This window comes from Lipotes vexillifer, unplaced genomic scaffold (assembly GCF_000442215.2).
Source record: "Lipotes vexillifer unplaced genomic scaffold, Lipotes_vexillifer_v1.1 scaffold1491, whole genome shotgun sequence".
Taxonomy (NCBI): domain Eukaryota; kingdom Metazoa; phylum Chordata; class Mammalia; order Artiodactyla; family Lipotidae; genus Lipotes; species Lipotes vexillifer.
In genome coordinates, this window is record NW_006771679.1 from 220,023 (window position 1) to 238,764 (window position 18,742).

At 35.8% G+C, this 18,742-nt stretch overlaps 1 protein-coding gene across 1 annotated transcript in view; it reads left to right on the plus strand.

The window, feature by feature from the left end:
• Positions 1 to 18,318, plus strand: part of PIBF1 (progesterone immunomodulatory binding factor 1) — a 195,598-nt gene extending 177,280 nt beyond the window's left edge. The window contains exons 15-17 of the mRNA XM_007447100.1: positions 1,290 to 1,374; positions 17,430 to 17,603; positions 18,292 to 18,318. Coding sequence (XP_007447162.1) covers positions 1,290 to 1,374; positions 17,430 to 17,603; positions 18,292 to 18,318 — 286 coding nt within the window. The remainder of the gene's footprint in view (positions 1 to 1,289; positions 1,375 to 17,429; positions 17,604 to 18,291) is intronic.
• Positions 18,319 to 18,742: the final 424 nt, after the last annotated feature.

Consider the following 18,742-nt stretch of genomic DNA (forward strand, 5'->3'; position numbering starts at 1 on the left):
CAGAAGTCAGAGTTGCATCTAGTCTTTCTTCTCAGAGGACAAACTCTGATGCTTCCTTGGGGAAGTTCTCAATTAGTAGGAAGGAGGAAAATGTACATTTTATTTTTACTCTTAAGTCCTTGGAATTACCAGTGCTTTCAGAATACTACTACTATTCATTGAGTTTAAAAAAACTTCTCCCTAACATTTTGAAAATTGGTGGCGTTCTGTTTTCTTAAAGTGTAACTTAAAACATCTTACCTGTTCAGCAAAACAATTCTCATTAATTTTACCTTTACAGATTTTTTTTGACATTCAGGGAATTATGTTGCTTCCATTCAGTGTTGCTTTTCTTAATCCTTGTAGTGCTGGCTGAGTAGACTCATCCCAGTGGCTTTCAAAGAATATTTTATTTAATGGTTCTAAATATTTTTATATGTTGAATAATCAAACTCCGGACAGTATAAGACAGGCCTCAAATATTTATGTTTTAAAATATTAACATATCCTTACAATTAGGCTTCTCACCCTTTCCTATCAGAAGATAGGTCATTTCAAAGAGAAATTCACAATGCGGACTTAGAAGTTGAAGATTGAACTAAGAATTTGGAGACAAAAATTGTTTCCCCGAGGGCTTCCCTGGTGGCGCAGTGGTTGAGAGTCCCCCTGCCGATGCAGGGGACACGGGTTTGTGCCCTGGTCCGGGAAGATCCCACATGCCGCGGAGCGGCTGGGCCCGTGAGCTATGGCCACTGAGCCGGTGCTCCGCAATGGGAGAGGCCACAGCAATGAGAGGCCCGCGTACCGCAAAAAAAAAATTGTTTCCCCGAGTTTACTGTAGATCAAATATCTGATTCAATTTAGTGTGTGATAAATTATAAACTACTACTTTCAGTTTTAAGGATAAATGTTGTAATTTGGCTTTCAGTGTCTCAAATTTTAATATGGTGCCCGTACGTACTTTCTTTTTACCTCTTATATAAGTCCCACTTCATCTTTTTACATTTCAGGAGTAACCAGTCATCTTTAAAACACCAATTTTATGCCCCTACTAGGCAGGAAAGTATTCTCAGAAAGCATCTCAGTTGCATTGTCAAATAGTTGTGAAAAGAAAAAGTATTCTTATAAAATAGCCAGGCCAATGATTGAATCAAACATTGTAGTCACTGATCTGATACCTTTATGAACTATAAATTTAATTTTTCTTTAATTCAAACCATCAGATTTAGTCTTTTGCTATTTATTATTTGTTAATTAAATTTATATTAGTATGACAACTTTTAAAAACTTGGTGGGGTTTTTTTTTCCAGCAATTTACATAAAGAAAAGTCAGCTTTACAGCACATGAAGAATCAAATGGCATTAGATTTGGAACAACTTCTGAATCATCGTGAGGTACTTTTTCCATTTTGTCGTAATTTTTACCACCTTAGGCTTTTTCAAAATCATATTGGGTTAAGATTATTGGATCCCAGTAGTCTGTGTTCATTATGAGTTAATTCTTATTCCTGGAATGCTCCTTCTTGATGGCCCCTATTGCCTTGTTCATATCTCTGTCATTGAATTTCCATGTTATTTAATAATTATCTGTCTTATCCCTTTCTCCCCTAGACAGTAAATTTCTTTCTTTTTTTTTTTTTTAATATTTATTTGGCTGCATCGGGTCTTAGTTGTGGCATGCAGGATCTTTAGTTGTGGTATGCGGGATATTTTAGTTGTGGCATGGGGGCTCTTAGTTGCAGCATGTGGGATCTAGTTCCGTGACCAGGGGTCAGACCCAGGCTCCTTGCATTGGGAGTGCTGAGTCTTTGCCCCTGGACCACCAGGGAAATCCCTAGACAGTACATTTCTTTAGTGTACCTCTGTCTTATTCATCATTGTATGGCCAGTGCCTGGTGTACAATATTTGTATTGAACTTTAAAATTCATAAGTTTTCTTTTAATTTGTTCCTCACAAAAAATATTTTAAAGATAATAGAATCCCTATTTTATAAAAGAAGAAAATCAGGTTTTGGTGGCTTCCCCAGAGCCAGGTGGTAACTAAGAGATAACCCCAGTTTTTTTCCCTCATTTTTTTAAGTCAGATTTATTGAGATATGATATACAATAAAATTTACCCTTTCCAGCATACGTTTCTATGATTTTTGACTAATGCATACAGTTGTGTAACCATCACCACAATCAATATATAAAATCGTTCCATCACCCCAAAAAATTCCCTCTTGACCCCTTTGTGGTGACCCTTTTCCCCAACTCCAGTTGATCTGTTTTCTATCTCTATAGTTTTGCCTTTTTTTTTTTTTTTTTTTTTTAAATTATTGAGAGAGATGAGCTAGGGAATATTCCTGGAAGCAGCTCAAAGATGCATATCATCTAGAAATGGTGTCAGGGGAATTGGGTGAAGTGCCCAGAACAGCCAATAGATAACAGTTGAATAAGAATAACTTGGATAAATAAAATTTTTTGAAAGTTAAAATCAGGGCTGAGACTAAGGTGTGGGCAGCCAGGCACTGAAGGCACAGAATAGAGGAGGTGCCCCCTCTCAGAGGCATGCACAGTGCAGCGCTGGCACCTGAGACCTTGCCTCACCCTAGTCAGGACCCTGTGAAAATGATCTAGTATGAATCATTGCTTCAATCAGCTAAATTTTCTCAGTTTAAATTAGTGATTCATAAAGAGACCAAATGAACATTTAAAGTGTTTCAAAGTGGTGTTACTTAGTTCTGGTAAGACTGTTTATGGTAATATGAAATGAGATCCCCACCTCATTTACATAGTGATCCAATATGTGTTACATGAAAAAAGAAAATGAGTGGGATAGTTCTAGGTTGACAATGCTAGGATAGTTGAGGCATGGCCACAGAAGATTTATTTTCTATTCGTGTTAGCTCAAAATCATTAGCTTAAAACTCCTCTCACGTTGGGAGTTCAACTGTGGTCTTAAGGATTTCCAGGAATGATAAAATCCATAGTGGCCTCTTACTCTATAAACTTCTAGCATTTATACATTCAAAAATGGTTGTGTGTATTTGGAAAGTGTATTAGGTGACTTTTATTCTCTTCTTGAGAGAAAATGTATTAACCTAATAATAAAAAAAAAGTGAAGAGAGGGTGAGTATGGAGAAAAATAGCCTTTTTTAGTTTGCCTTTTCAGACTACAAAGCTCAGCTGAGATGAGTAAACGTATTAGGTTAAAGGATCTGCACAAAAAATACTAACTGAAAGATGTGATCATAAATTGAATTGAGATCTCATATCTGTCCACGTCCTTCTATTCTGAACTCTCCAGGTTCTGTCCCTGTATTCATTCAGTGAAACCTTCGGAAAGCAGAGAGAAGGGGAAAGGGGCAAAATACCTCTCCTAACAAAATTCCTTCCATTAAGGCACAATTGAATGTCATGACCTCTGCCTTTATAGAAGATCGGAATAAAATCTGGTGTCATTTCTCTTTGTTTCGTGAAACTATTTAAGGCAATCTACTAAGTACTTCCATTTATATTACATAATTTAGTCTTTGCTACAGTACCGTGAGATAAATATCATTGTCCCTACTTTTACAGACAAAAGTGATGCTGATAAGAGTTAAGTAACTCAACCGTACTTACTGTAGAAACTTTTTTTTTTTTTTCTGAAACAAAAGCTTATGATCTTTCTCCTTAGTCCCATTTAGACAAAAATCTCAAGATGAATTACTGCTTGTGTGAGTTCCAGGAAAATTTTTGCCTCTGTAGATGAAGTTATATCCTTCTGTCTTTTTTTCAGAAAATGAAAACTATGTAATTTAATGTGCTTCCTTTTCATCTTAGTTGCCAGAAAAGTCAGAGCTGAATATTTTATCCAGGTGTTGTAGTCTTTTTTTCTTTTCTTTCACTTTTGATGCTTCAGAATAACTTTTTCTTAGTCTTTCAAGTGGAATGTAATCTTTTTTACCCTTAAATGTCTTCATTTATGCTAAGAGCTTTTAGGTATAAAAATATACAATATAAATCTTAAATAATCAGGTTTGAAAAAAGGTAAAGGAAAAGATTGATAGGATCTCACTCTTAGTTAACATTGTCAGGGCTTCAAATTAAACATTCAGTTTTGAGTATACGAAATGTGATTCCTTAGGATGGCTTCTCTCTCGTTGAGTGTACCTCTCAAGAGTCTCCTTTAATAGCCTTCATTTTTCATTCATATTTATCCACTCATATTTGCCTTAATGAAACAAGATTTGCTGAACACCTTTGGAAATTTTAATTCTGCTTTTATTTGTATATATTTCATCATGTGTCCTTAGAATCTAAGCTTTCAAAAGTAGGAAAAGTATCTTTAATCAGCCATGTATCTAATAGAATACTGAGCATAATTTTAAGAAACTGATATAAAAGCCTTTTTCTGATTTCTTTTGCAGCTGTATTAGGGAGAGTGGTAAGAGCCCCACTTAGGAAGCTATTTCAGTATTTCATTGAGCAATAGGTGGTATCGTGAACTAAACTGGTGATGATGGTGTCCAACAAGAAGGGACCAATTTGAAAACTATTTAGAAAGCAGAATCACTGGGCTTGGTGACTGACTGAATTTAGGGAATGATGAAGAGAGGAGGAATGAGAATTGATGCCCAGGGTTTTGGCTTGTATCCTGGGTTTATGGTGGTGCTACAAAGAACATAGGAGGAATAGGTTTGGGAAAGAAGAACTCAAGAAAATATCTAAGTGGATATATTCAGTAGAGAGTTAAAAATGTAGGTTCTGGAGCCCAAGAAAGAGAAGTTATCTGGAGGTAGAGATTTGAGAGTCAACAGCATAAAGATGGTGCTTTACATGGAAGTAGATTAAATGAACTAGTAAGGGTATATAGTGTGAGAACAGAAAAAGGCCTAGGACAGATTCTTGATGAGCACTAATATTTAAGGGCTGGGCAGAGCAAAAGATGCTTACTCAAAGAAGAGTGAGGAGTGACCAGAGAAGTGGCAGGTGCATCAGGAAAAGAGTAGACCCACGTGAAGCCAGAAGCATTCAGAAGGGAGGAAGTTGTCAGCAGTGGCTTAGGCTGCCACGGGGCCAAGTCGAACAGAGATGAAAAAGAAAATGGTGTTTGGATTTAACAAGGAGTTTAAAAAAAGCAGTTTCAGTGGCACTAAAGGCAGATTGCAATGAACTGATAAATAAGTGGAAGTTGAAAAATAGTAAAAGGAAAACTAGGCAACCCTTTGAATAAGAGAATATAAGGTGATCAGGGAGGGAGCATGAGATCAAGGGCCTTTACCTCCCAGAGTTGGAGAGTATCCGGCTTAAATGGGGATAGGAAGGAACCAAACAGAGAGAGACATTGAAAGTACAAAAGAGAGGATGATCAGTTGAGCAAAAGTGTTGGGAAAGGAGCAGATCCAGGGCGAAGTGATGGGATTTAACTTTAGACAGGTGGGGCACCTTTTCCATTTTGCAGGGGAGAAATCAAAATTACATTAAAAGTAATAAGTTAGTAGGTTTGGTGGTAAGAATTTAGGGAGTTCCCATCTAATGGTTGTTTTCTAATGGGCAAGGCACATGATAGGATCAGAGTTTTGAGGAAAATAGAAGTTTGAAATAGCTATGTAATAAATGAGTGATGTACATTACAGAAACAAATAATTGCCAAGATGAAATGTCATATATTTGTAGTAGTGCCATTCTGTGTAATTTTTCTCTAGCAGCTTACACTCAGCATGCTAGGTGTAACCATGGAGAAGGTAGACAGCTGGATTGACCCAGAATTCCATATATACTTGTTCAGCTCTCATTAAATTCTAAGGCTGGAATTACCCTTATATTCCTTACATCACCTATATTTTGAAATACTGTGGGAAAAGCCAGCAGTCAGACAGGCAAGATGGCTCTGCTACTTAATAGCTACAGATTTTTTTTTTTTTTTTTTTTTTTTGAAGACAATTTTTTAGAGCAGTTTAAAGTTCACAGCAAGATTGAGAGGAAGGTACAGAGATATCCCATATGCCCCCTGCCCCCACCCCCGATGCACAGCCTCCCCAGATTGTGGACATTTGGTACAAATGATGAACCTATGCCAACATGTCATAATCACTTAAAGCCCACAGTTTAATAGCTATGGATTCTTGAGACAATAATTTAACCCCTCTAAACTCAATTTTCTCATGTATAAATAAAGGTAATATCTACTTTACAGGGTTATATGAGAATTAAACAATGTAGTACATTCCTGGCATGTGACAGTAACTCAGTGAATGTAGTAGGACCCTTCCCTCTTTTCCTTCCTTTTCAAGAGTCAGTTCAAATGTTGCCTATTCTTTGAAGCCCTTCATAACTCAATAAAGAAAAACTTATCTTTTTTTTTTTTACTTCTTTCCCATAACTTTAAAAATACTTGTATTAATATTCCTATCACTATATATCACAATTACGCATCTGTCTTGCCAATAGAGTGCCTAGTTTTCCTTTGTGTATTAGCCTTTAGCACAGTATTTGGTAAGTATTCAATTGAATGTTTGTTAAACTAACTGTGATCTTTTCCAACCTTCAATAATAATTGCACTAGAAGCTGTCAAATTAGAAACCAGCCTTTAATATATTCACATTTTTTCTCCTCAAAAGTAAACATTTGTGACCCTCCGGTTCCCTTTCCCATCAGATCTGAACCTTGGTCTTGGTGGTCGTAAGAGGAGGAATAGTAGTACTGAAGCTATGCTCATGGTGTCTGCTTATATAGCATGTGGGCTAGTTTCAAACAAAGTTGAAAAAACAAAAAAAAAAAAGTAAATATTTGTGGAATATAAGAAATCTGTTTCTCAAACCTGAGATTTCTTCTACCCTTTCACTCACTACTTCTGCCAATAATCTCTCTCAAGGTCCACAAGCATTTCAGTTAGTATTTAACCGGCATTTAACCGACCACTTCTTACTAAGTGCCTAGCGTGTGCAAGGCCTCACACTTACCTGGTTGGGCTAACTCCCATGGTTCCAGATAACTTGCCTTTTATTGCAGTGAATGTCACTTAACAAAAAGAAAACAAACCCTGCAGTTAGCCAGGTTTCTGAAAAGTGAAGTCACAGTATAATTATCATTCTTTTATGGTATGTTTATGTTCCAGGACTCTAACTCCTGTGTTCTTTGTGATTTCTCGGAAAGTTTCAGGGACATTTCAGCATCACAAGTGCCCCTTAGGCAATCCACTTCATAAAGGATTCAAACAAATTACATATTTCTATATGTGTGTCATTCTTTTTGGTTCATACTTAACTGTTTTGAAATTTTCTTAAGAATACCTTTTTACACGTTTTTCTTATACACATATGTACTTAAATTTTACAGTCAGAACAGTCAATATGACTAAAAAAAGCAAAAAGTGTGTGGGTAAGTTAATTTTTCTTTAAATTAAGATGTAATTATTTCTCAGATTCATACATTTCTCATCGTAGTGGTGCCCTTCAAGTTCTAATTTGTTTTTGATTTCCTAGATGTAAATGTATATTTTAAAGACAGTTATTATAGTGGAAACCTAAAACACATACAGTCTAAGTCATATTTTCCCTATAAAGTTTTAGAATGTTTATTTTTTCCATATAAGGGTATGTGAATTTAGGTCTGAGGAAATTCAGGGAGTAAACTATTGCAAAAAATACTCATTTGTGAATGTTGAATTTAAATATACCTTAAGTATGACAAAACTAAACCTACTGTATAAAAGTAATAATAATATCTTGAGTTTTTATAACTTCTTCCTACCAAAATGTTTTAAAATTTTTCAGCCCAATTATGTTATACTAAAATGTCCAAAGAGCTCTGTGATGGTCTTATACCCATTTGACAGACGCAGCAACTTAATGTTCCCTCTCCTCAATTTTGAATTGCATAAAAGATACAAATTTTTTAGATTGTACTCTGTGGACCTCTGTGTTTATGTGGACTTATACAAAACTTAGTAGAACTAGGTCAGATTATTTTGATTTTATAAGTATTTTGGCTTCATTTTTAATCTTTTCATCATCAGCTTTAAAATTACAAATATCTCTGTTGTGTTCTGCAAGTAAAATTCTGTCTCGTGTGAAACATTCTATCTCATCATAAAAATACTTTATCTGTGTATATATGCTCTTTTAACTTTTTTCACATCACACTTTCACATCTATTATGTATCATATAGAACTGTCATTTTCTAGTTATTGTTTTTGCTTTTTTTTTAAAGAATGAAATGTGTATTTTTCCCACTACATTTTAGAAGTTTGGTATGTTTTCTTTTAAATAGTAAGTACACTTCTCTGACCCTTTTTTATCAGTAAGGAACAAGTAAATGACCTCTTGCTATCATTTCTAACCCTGTGTTTTTATGACTTCTAGAATAGCAGCAGTTTATAACAAACCAAACAATTCTAGGGTATAAGGAAACACGCAAAACAAACTGCAAAGCTATTAAAGTAAGTCTCTGGAAATACGTTGGCCAGGAGAGATCATTAACAATGAAATGAAATGATTATGGTCTTATTTGGCAGTATTTTAATTTAAACTTAACAAATCTATATCCCATATGAAGGAGCTGACACTGAGGGAAGGCAGGGAATACAACACGGAGAAGGTGCAGGCACTGGAGTGAGTCACGCTCTGGACACCAGGGCTCAAAATGGAGGATAGAGTCGAGTCTGAAACTGATGATGGAAATCAACAAGAACATGCGTCAAAAACTATCAGATTATACTGAAATAGTAAAGGCCAGACAGCAACTAGATGAATACTGGTATAGAAGGGAAAGCCAGGCACCAAGAGGACGTGAATACCAGAAGGCAAAGCAGTTAGAAGTCCAAGGTACTATTCAGTAATCAGATGAGTGAAAGGGTCTGCACAAACCAATCAGAACAGAATCAAGGTGCCCACACTTCTGTTTTAAGTCAACAGTCACAGTAGATTTCAGTTCAGAGGGGCCTACTTCAGTGTGTTACTGCTAGCTTCCTCTGCCTTCCGCTGTTGAAGATGACCTTAAGATTATATCCAAATTTAGGAAAGAATGTTGTAGGTGATTAGTTACGTCCCCTAGGCTATGACAGCACAGTTGTGTCTCATTCACCAAACACTTGAGCTCTCACTAAGCTTTCAGTGGTAGATAGGGTATGACTCCAAAAATGTTTGTCATCTGAAATGCATTAGAATAAGGAGTAGATAAGCCTAATTTCCCTCTGCTCTGGCCAAGACTCCTTTCTTTATTCAATACTAGGAGATAATCAGAGGAAAATAATCAAGATGATAAAAGAATTCTTTTCAGTCATAAGAGAGATTAATGGATTGTGGGTGTTTAGAGAAGAAAAGACCTAGAGAGATACAAGAAATTCAAATAGGCAGAAATAGACTTGAGATACATCTTTCCAAAGGCTGAAATTAAAACCTAAGGGTAGACATTATAAGGAGACATGTTTTGTTTGCTTTGTTCAGGTGGTGGTGTTGTTCTGCTTTGTTTTGTGTAGAGGTTAAATAACTTGAAGGTCCCTTCCAAACCTGAAATTGCGGCTATCAAAGGCCTTGACAGAAGGCATCCGCATTACTGTGTACATAACGTCTAAATAATGACAGCTTTGAACCCATTTGAATCCTGATTTCATTTCTTAATAATTAATGAATCTGGCTTTTTTTTTTTTTTTTTTTTTAAATTTTTGGCCGCATTGCGTCTTCATTGCTGCACGCGGGCTTTCTCTAGTTGCGGCGAGCCAGGGCTGCTCTTCATTGCGGTGCATGGGCTTCTCATTGCGGTGGCTTCTCTTGCTGCAGAGCACAGGCTCTAAGTATGCAGGCTCAGTAGTTGTGGCACACGGACTTAGTTGCTCCATGGCATGTGGGATCTTCCTGGACCAGGGCTCAAACCCATGTCCCCTGCATTGGCAGGAGGATTCTTAACCACTGTGCCTCCAGGGAAGTCCTTGGCTATATTTCTTAAAATCTTCTAAACCTCAGTTTCCTTGTCTTGAAAATTGAAGTCATATCTACCTCTTGGTATTTGGGAGAGGATTAAATTTTTATGTAAAATACTTAGTGCAAAGCCTGGCACATAGTAAATACTACATGAATGTTAATTTGCCATACAAAATCTGTTTTGTGTATTGTTTAGAATATAGTGCCATTGACATTCAAGGTATGTTTTTACTTCTTCAAAAATCATACATTGAACTATGTTAAAAATTTGTTTTGATAATATTAATAATTTAAAATTCTCATTGAGTACTTAGAGTATTGATAGATGACTTTGAAATAAATTTACATTTTCTTTTAAACTATAGTGTTAGATATGATAATGATATTGTGGGCTTGGGTTTTTTTAATCTTTATCTGTTAAAAATCTCTACTGAAGTATTTACAAGTGAAATGATCTGAGGTCTGAAATCTGCTCTAAAATATTTCAAAATAACTAGAAAAGAAGTAGATAAAACAGTGTTGACAGAACATTATGGCAGCTCCTCAGATGATTAAGCATAGAGTTACCATATGGCCTAGCAATTCCACAACTAGGGTTATACTCAAGAGAAATGAAAACATGTCTACACAAAAACTTGTACGTGAACGTTAGGTGTTAGCAGCATTATTCACAACAACCCAAATATTCACCAGCTGATGAATGGATAAACAAAACGTGGTGTAGCCGTACAATGGAATATTACTTAGTCATAAAAAGAAATGAAGTACTGATAGATTTACAACATCGATGAACCTTGAAAACACTATGCTAATAGGTAAAAGAAGCTGGGCACAAAAGACCACATGTTATATGATTCCATTCATTTGAAATGTCTAGAACAGAGAAATCTACAGAAGCAGAAAGTCGATTAGTGGTTGCTTAAGGTTGGGAAGTTGAGGACCAGATGGGATAGAGGAGTGATTCTTGTGATAGAGGACTTGGTGTTTCTTTCTGAGGTGATAAAAAAAGTTTTAAAAGTGTATGCTTTAAATGGATAACAATATGGTATGTGAATTGTATCTCAATAAAGCTGTTTGAAAAAAATGATGCTGACAAAATGTTGATTAAAGTTGGGCAGTAGACACTGGGGGCTCACTATGCCATGCTCTCTTCTCTTTGGATCTTTGAAAATTTCCATAATAAAATGTTGTTTAAATACTCTTTTAGATGAAGTTTAAACCTCCAAAATATGGATGTACTTGGTTTAAAACAAGGTTGGTTTCTACCTTGCATTAGCTCAGGTAGGAAAGATGCACAGAATTCTGATTTGACTGCCAGATACATTGTTATTCCTCTAGAAAAGCACTTACATTTAACCTCCAGTGGAGCACATAGTTTGCATTATACTTGTCAGAGCTATTTTCATCAAGAAATGCCATCTATGTGTCCCCTTGCCAACATCTTTGCAGAGTTTACAACTTTCAGCAATTTATTGGCATCAACTATGCAATACTCTTAAGCAGCTGCTCTGCAGTTGAGCTGTTTTAATATGCCACCCTCTATGCAAATAGTTTATATTAAATGGCCAAGATATGTGCTTTCGGATTCAAGAGAGCAATTTATCTCTTTTATAGAGATTGTATAGTAACAGTCATCATCTTCATCATCATCATCATCTGGAATTTTCATAAGAATGTCCTTAACTCTTCCATTTTGAAGAGTACTGTACTGCAATATGGTTTTTATTGTTTTGTTTTAAGTTTCAATTGTGTAGTCAGATGCGGTTCTACATTTGTTCGTTTTAATGAATGTTTCCTTCATTCTTGAAGTTACTGTAATTGTCTTATGTATTTGATATACTAGAATTATAAGATATATACTATTAGGTTTTTGAAAATCACTATAAAAGCATATCAGAATTAATGAATATTATTATAAATCAAACTGTTATAGAAGAGTGTTTAAAGGTCTCATACAAGTGGTAAAAGGAAAGAATTTGAGGCATGGCACTTTTGCTGTATTTGAATTTTATAATGAACAAGTAATGCTTCTATAATTTTAAAAAGCAGGAATTTAAAAAGATATTTTGACAAATGGCTTTCTAAATTAATGGAACATTTGCCAGGAATAGACTAGGACTGCCAAAACGAAGGGGCCACATATTAGGACACTCCACATTTTGTCATTTTGGACAAGAGAGCCTACTTTCCACCTGAGGACCCTAGAGTGGAGCCTGCTTGACAGATTTTCTTATCCACATATCCAGAGATTGTACTCAACTGTCTCATTCAGATGAATGGCCTATAGCAGCAGAAAGAAAACATTTAATCTGTTCCCTCATTCATAAATTGGAACACACAACCAAAGGCCGTCAGAAACTGGAAGAAAATTAATAGCACAAAAGGGAAAAATCACAATAAACCGAGAAACTGACTCCCTTCTCCAGAGAAAACAAAAATCTCTGTAACAGAAAAGAACTTACAAAGTATTGTAATTAGTTTCTTCAGAAAGATTTGAGGAAGTAGTATTTACAGAAAATAAGCATATTATACAGAAAAAGTTTCTGGTGTTTTCAAAAATTGCTAAAATCAAAATCATGAAGTTATTGTAAGTAAGTAAAAATGCCAGTAGAAGGATGTCAGAAAAAGCCACTGAACTCTCCTAAAGCTTAGAAAAAGGTAAGAAGACAGAAATTAACAGGGAAAAGCTAAACAATATCAACAATTCCAGAGAGAAATAAAATACCTGCAAAGAACTAAAGATCAGCTTGGCCTCATAGTTCCTCGAAATTTGACTTTAGAAGATAGAGATGTAACACCATCAAAGTTCTGAAGGGGGGCTTCCCTGGTGGCGCAGTGGTTGAGAATCTGCCTGCCAATGCAGGGGACACAGGTTCGAGCCCTGGTCTGGGAAGATCCCACATGCCATGGAGCAACTGGGCCCGTGAGCCACAATTACTGAGCCTGCGCGTCTGGAGCCTGTGCTCCGCAACAACAGAGGCCGCAATAGTGAGAGGCCTGCGCACCGCGATGAAGAGTGACCCCCACTTGCCACGACTAGAGAAAGCCCTCGCACAGAAACGAAGACCCAACACAGCCATAAATAAATAAATAAATAAATACATAGTGAAAGTTCTGAAGGGAAGCACAGTACTTTACCACAGTACCCTCTCTCATGAAATTACTAGATTGTTTGCCATCAAACGACAAAAAGAGAGCAATGCAAGAAATAGTGGAACATGCCAAGATGTGCAATAAAAAGAAATTTCAGAATAACAACTGTGCAGCTGTCTTAAAAGAAGTCAGTACAAAATTGATCCCAGCAAACAGTATGATTAAGCTAGATAATCTTAGGTAATATGGAAAAAGACATATCCTAGTTCCATCAATGAGGGAAAAAAAGGCAAGAACTCTTAAGAAGAAGGGGGGAAAAAATCTCCATGAGAAAGTCAAGGCCCGAGTAGGAATCTAAGTAAATGGCGTGATTTTGAGTGATAGATGCAATGTAAGAAAAAGAATCCATTTGAACTTGGTACCTGAAACATTTTCCTTTGAACATCACAGGTTCCTTTTCTGTGGACCCAATCACACTCTCTGCTCTGCAGTGGACAGTATTTATAAATCATTAAACAGTAGTACAAATAACCCTGCTGACCAATCACAGAAGGACAGTTAGAGAACAGAGAAAAGCAGAACCAAAAGCTAGAGAAATGACATGTGAAAGTCAAGTCCAAACAATAAGAGCAGACTCTTAATAGGAGGCGGAGCCAGCAATCAGGAGGCAGACAAGAGAACATGGTAAGGACCAAGCCAGATTTCAAGATGACTTAATCCTAACAAAGGATCCCATTTTGTAGTGACAAGTTTTTCTAGTTCTTGTATGTTATGCTGGTTTATTTTTGTTTGCTTTGTCAATGTGCAAATTGGGATTTTGTGAATCACAAACATTTCATTGTAATAGTAACATCAACTAGGGAAGGACAATTTATGCCAAAAATGTAGGTAAAAGAAATATTAAAATATTTTCATGGTAAGGAAGATTCAGTATCATAAAAGCCAGTTCTAAGTTGTTGTTTTTTTAATTCAACATAAACCCACCCCTATCCCTAAGAACATAGCCAAAAAAAACCCTCAATCATTAAACATTAAAACAGTGTGACATGGGTGCATGAATAGACAATTGGAATAGAATTTAAAAGTCCAGAAATAAATCATACACTTATGGAAATTCAGTATATGATAAAGATAACATCTCAAATCAGAGGAAAAAATTGTCTCTTTAGTACATGATGTTGTTATTACAGAATAGCCAAGGGGGGAAAAATGCTGAACCCACACCTTTCACCATAAGCCAGTATAAACTTCAAACATATCAAAGATCTAAATGTTTGAAAAAGAAAAGAAAAAGAAACCATAAAGTAACTTGAGGAAAATGGAAGAAGGAAACATGGGAAGACCATAAGATTAAGGATTGCCATGTTCAGCTACATCACAACCAGAAAGTTCTGCACAGGAGAGAAAACAAAACAAAATAAAAAGCATAAACAAAGTCAAATAAAAGATTAAAAGGGAAGCAAAACTGCCGTTCATATTACAGACAAGAGCTAATGTCTCTAATATGTAAAGAGCACCTTGAAATGTAAAAGAAAATGACCAGTCACCCAGTAGAAAACTGAGCCAAGGATATCAACAAAAAAGGAAATACCCTTAAACAACTGAAAAGTTGCCCACCCTTACAGTAGGAGAAATGCAAAATAAACATACCCAAACACTTATCAGACTGGCAAAAATTCAAAAAGGTAACACAGACATACATTTTATCAATTAGGAAACTGAAGCTCGTTCAATCAGAGTAGATTGCTTAAGTTTACACAGTTAATAACAGAGTCAGGAATAGATGTGTCTTTGACTTCTAACCTCATACTAAAATATCTCCACTACCTATGCTTGGCTTTCTGTGTGCTCAGTCTGTGGTGGTATCGTGGATACTATTTGATGTTAAAGTGGAATTTTCTTTGTTCAAATTTACAATTGATATAAAAGAGATCATCTATATGACCAAACATAATAAAACTGAACTGAATTGTTCTGCGTGTTATTTTGCTGTCCATTATAGCTGTGTATTATCCTAATAGGAATTTTACAGAATTCTGTTGCTTTTTCAGTGTTCTTTACTTAGATTTCAAAAACCTATGCTAACATTGTATAATACTATCAGATGAACAAAAGTGGTACTGTGACAGCATGCTAAGTTGGGGTGATCCTAGTCTAAATAAAGCAAAAACCTGTGAATTTCCCTTCTGTCTCCTGACCAGCATCAGGGGTGATCTGTTTCCTGTAACAAAACTATGGCCTCCTCTTGGGCACTCAGGAGCCAAAGCCCTCTGCCTGGTACCCCACCAACTCCTTCCTTTTCTCCCTCCTCAGCCTTGCTCTCCCTCCCTTCCCTTCTGCCAGGAGGTATGATCCCCTTGACCTTATTTATCTGTAATAGAGTGGTAGGTTGTGATAGAGGAAATTTTTGCCTATTATTTTATTTTCTCTTCATGCCAAGGCACAAAAGTTACCGCTAGTAAAAAGAGGTTCTTTCAGATAAAAAGTGTTTTTTTGATAGGCTGAGAGACCATCATCTCCCCTCTCCCCTCTGCTTATCGTGTGGTAAGTAGAAAAGGAGCTGAAATCTACCATAACACAAGACATGTTTAACATTAAATCAGTGGTATAGACTTCACTAAAGGGAAGCATGTAAATGAAGTAACAATCTCAAAAGCAATGAGTCCTCAAAAGGGTCAAATAAAAGTGTATCAGATTGGCAGTTTCCGAAGGTAGACACATCCTCATGTGCATTGGCCAAGCCAGCCTCAGTCCTGCAGAAATGAGAAAGTGGATTCTGGCACCGTTTCTTCCAGCTCCTCTCTTGGCTCTGAAGTTTATTAAGACTCTGTGGCTTAAACTCAACAGCTCTGTTTTAAAATACCCACTCAAGCTAGATGGTTCTAAATAGAACTAATGACAGCCAGAAAAAAAAAAAGGCCTGTAGGAACTTGCTCTGACACAGAGCTGATGTCTATAAACAGATTAGTAGAAGGGAGCAGAACATCTTTCTGTCACCCTAACTTTTGTGTCTTGGCATGAAGATGCAATAAAATAATAGGAAAATATTACCACCAACACAGCCTACCACTGTTGTACAGATAATAAGGTAAAGGAGAGTTCAGTTCGCCCTCTCTCCATATTCTTGTGTTTGATTGAATCAATTTAGTAATTAAGCATAAATATCCACTAGTTAGTGTTTGGTGCTAAAGGTTTGACTATGGGGGAAAATAAAAGACAAAAAAGACTTGGAAGAGGGAATGAGTGGAAATTTTGATCCTGGTTCTTCAAGAAGTTCAGCATAATGAATTCTTAGTTCAAACAACGGCTGATAAAGCTAACTCAGGTTTTCATTTGTAAAAGAGGGAATAATATGTTTTGTTTTGTTTTTACTGAAGTCTAGTTGATTTTCAATGTTGCAGGTGTAGAGCAAAGTGATTCAGTTTTATATATATATATATTCCTTTTCAGTCTCTTTTCCCTTACATTTTATTACAAGATATTGAAGACAGTTCCCTGTGGTATACAGTCGGTCCTTGTTATTAATCTATTTTATATATAGTAGTCTGTATCTGTTAATCCCAAATTCCCAATTTACCCCTCCCCGCCTCTTTTCCCTTTTGGTAACCTTTAGTTTGTTTTCTATGTCTGTGAGTCTGGGAATAACATGGATTAAACTTACTGTTTGAACTGCTGATTAATAGGCAAGAAAAAAATTTTTGGACTCTTTTTCCCTTGCATCTTCATGTAAGACTTCAAAAGGAAATGGAATAGTTTAAGAGGTAGAACAGAAGAAGTTAAGTGCCTAAATAATGTGCTTATCAAGCATGTGTAGAGAAACTACAGGGGAAAGTAGCTATGCCAGTGGTTCCCAAGTTTGTTAGAATCACCTGGGGATCTTTAAAAAATTTCAGAGCCGAGGCCACACCCCAGCCCAATTATCTCACAGTCTCTGGGGGTGGGACACAGGCGTCAGTTGTTTTAGAAGCTCCACAGGTGATTACAATGTGCAGAAAAATTGGGGAACCACTAGGCTACAGAATAATACGTTTTTAATTGAAGTATAGTTGACAATACCATGCCAGTTCCAAGTGTACAGCAAAGTGAGTCATTTATACATATGTCTTTTCAGATTATTTTCCAAGATGATGAATATATTTCTTTATGCTGTTCAGTAAATCCTTGTTGCTTATCTCTTTTATGTATAATAGTATATGTCTGTTAAACCCATGCTCCTAATTTATCCCTACCCCCTTTCCCCTTTGGAATGATATATGTATCATTTAACGGTATTAATGACTATGAGATTCATGTGCATAATTATTGAATATTAATATGTTGTTTTTTCACAACTTTCCTCATTTATATAATGTAGTAATTGCTTCAAATGTTTTTTCTACTTCAAGAATAAAAATAAATATTTTAACATCAACATTATGAGTCTGCTTGTTAAAATCATACTTCCATCTTCTATTTTCATACACAACAGGAATTGGCAGCAATGAAACAGATTATCATTAATATGCATAGTAAGCGTTCTGAGGACAACTTGCTTTTTACTAAAATGGGATCCAAAAATGTGACAGGAAATCAGAAATCAAAGACTTTGAATGTGCCTAGAGAACATGAAGACAATATATTTATACCCAAACCAACACTCTTTGTAAGTACAATAAAAATTAACTTAGAATGCTAGTGTCTCTTATTTTCACTAAATATATTTCACTTAAATTTCTTTCCTCTCATAGTGGTTTCAAACTAACTTTAAAAGATCTGTATTTATCCTTTTTCTGAATGTATATGTTACCTATCTTAACAGTTGATAGTTGGGGTTTATATTTCTAGTTAACATATCAGACTTGCCTAGGAATTAGCATTACTCTAGCACTGTCCTCCTCCAGTCTCCAGGGGTGACTTAAAAATGAATCAGAAAGACAGTCTTGATTTGACTGGTTTACAGCACGATCTCTCAGTTTTCAGTAGGATGTAGCTGAGGTCATACCTCGTTTGAAAATTTTTCTCTTGTATATAAAAGAAAGTTTGCTGTAGAAAAAAAAGAAAAATACAGATAAGCATAAAGAAGTTTGTTTGTTTGTTGTTTTGGCCGTGAAGTGTGGCTTGCAGGAGGATCTTAGTCCCAGCCCAGGGATTGCACCCTGGGCCCTCGGCAGTGAAAATGCCAACCAGAATTCCCTGTTTTTGTCATTTAAAATTTACATAAGAATAAAAGGGATGCAAAATATCACCCACCCTCTCTTATTTGTAAAATAATATATTTTGCTTTGAGTTTTCTTATAAAGTATAAAATCAATCGTATTAACATAAACTGAAAAACTGAAATGCATTATTAGGTAAAAACGTATGTGCCCGGAAATTAGTCGAAGAACAAGAAATTAGAAAAATTTGGATTAAAATAGAAAATAAATTAGGAAATATTGAAAATGATGTTTTAACAAGTAATAAGAATCAAAAGGCAACAGAATCGAAATAGGAGTAACCTCATTAAATAGTTCAGTTTACTTCAACATGATTTCCCCTCTATACCTTAATTTCTCAGAAGAAATATTTCTACCATCTGAACATAGAGACTCAAAACCAGAAAGATTTTTCTGTACGATATTCTGATTCAGTGAGTCCCCAGAATCTTAACTTTTTTTTTAACTCCCTAGATGATTATAATAATTACTCAAGTATGGGAACTTCTGATCTAAGCTATTTCATTATACATTCAGAACATGCTACTCAAGATCAATGAGATGTGAGAGCTTGCTTGGTGATTACACAGTTCAACCTCCTGTTTTA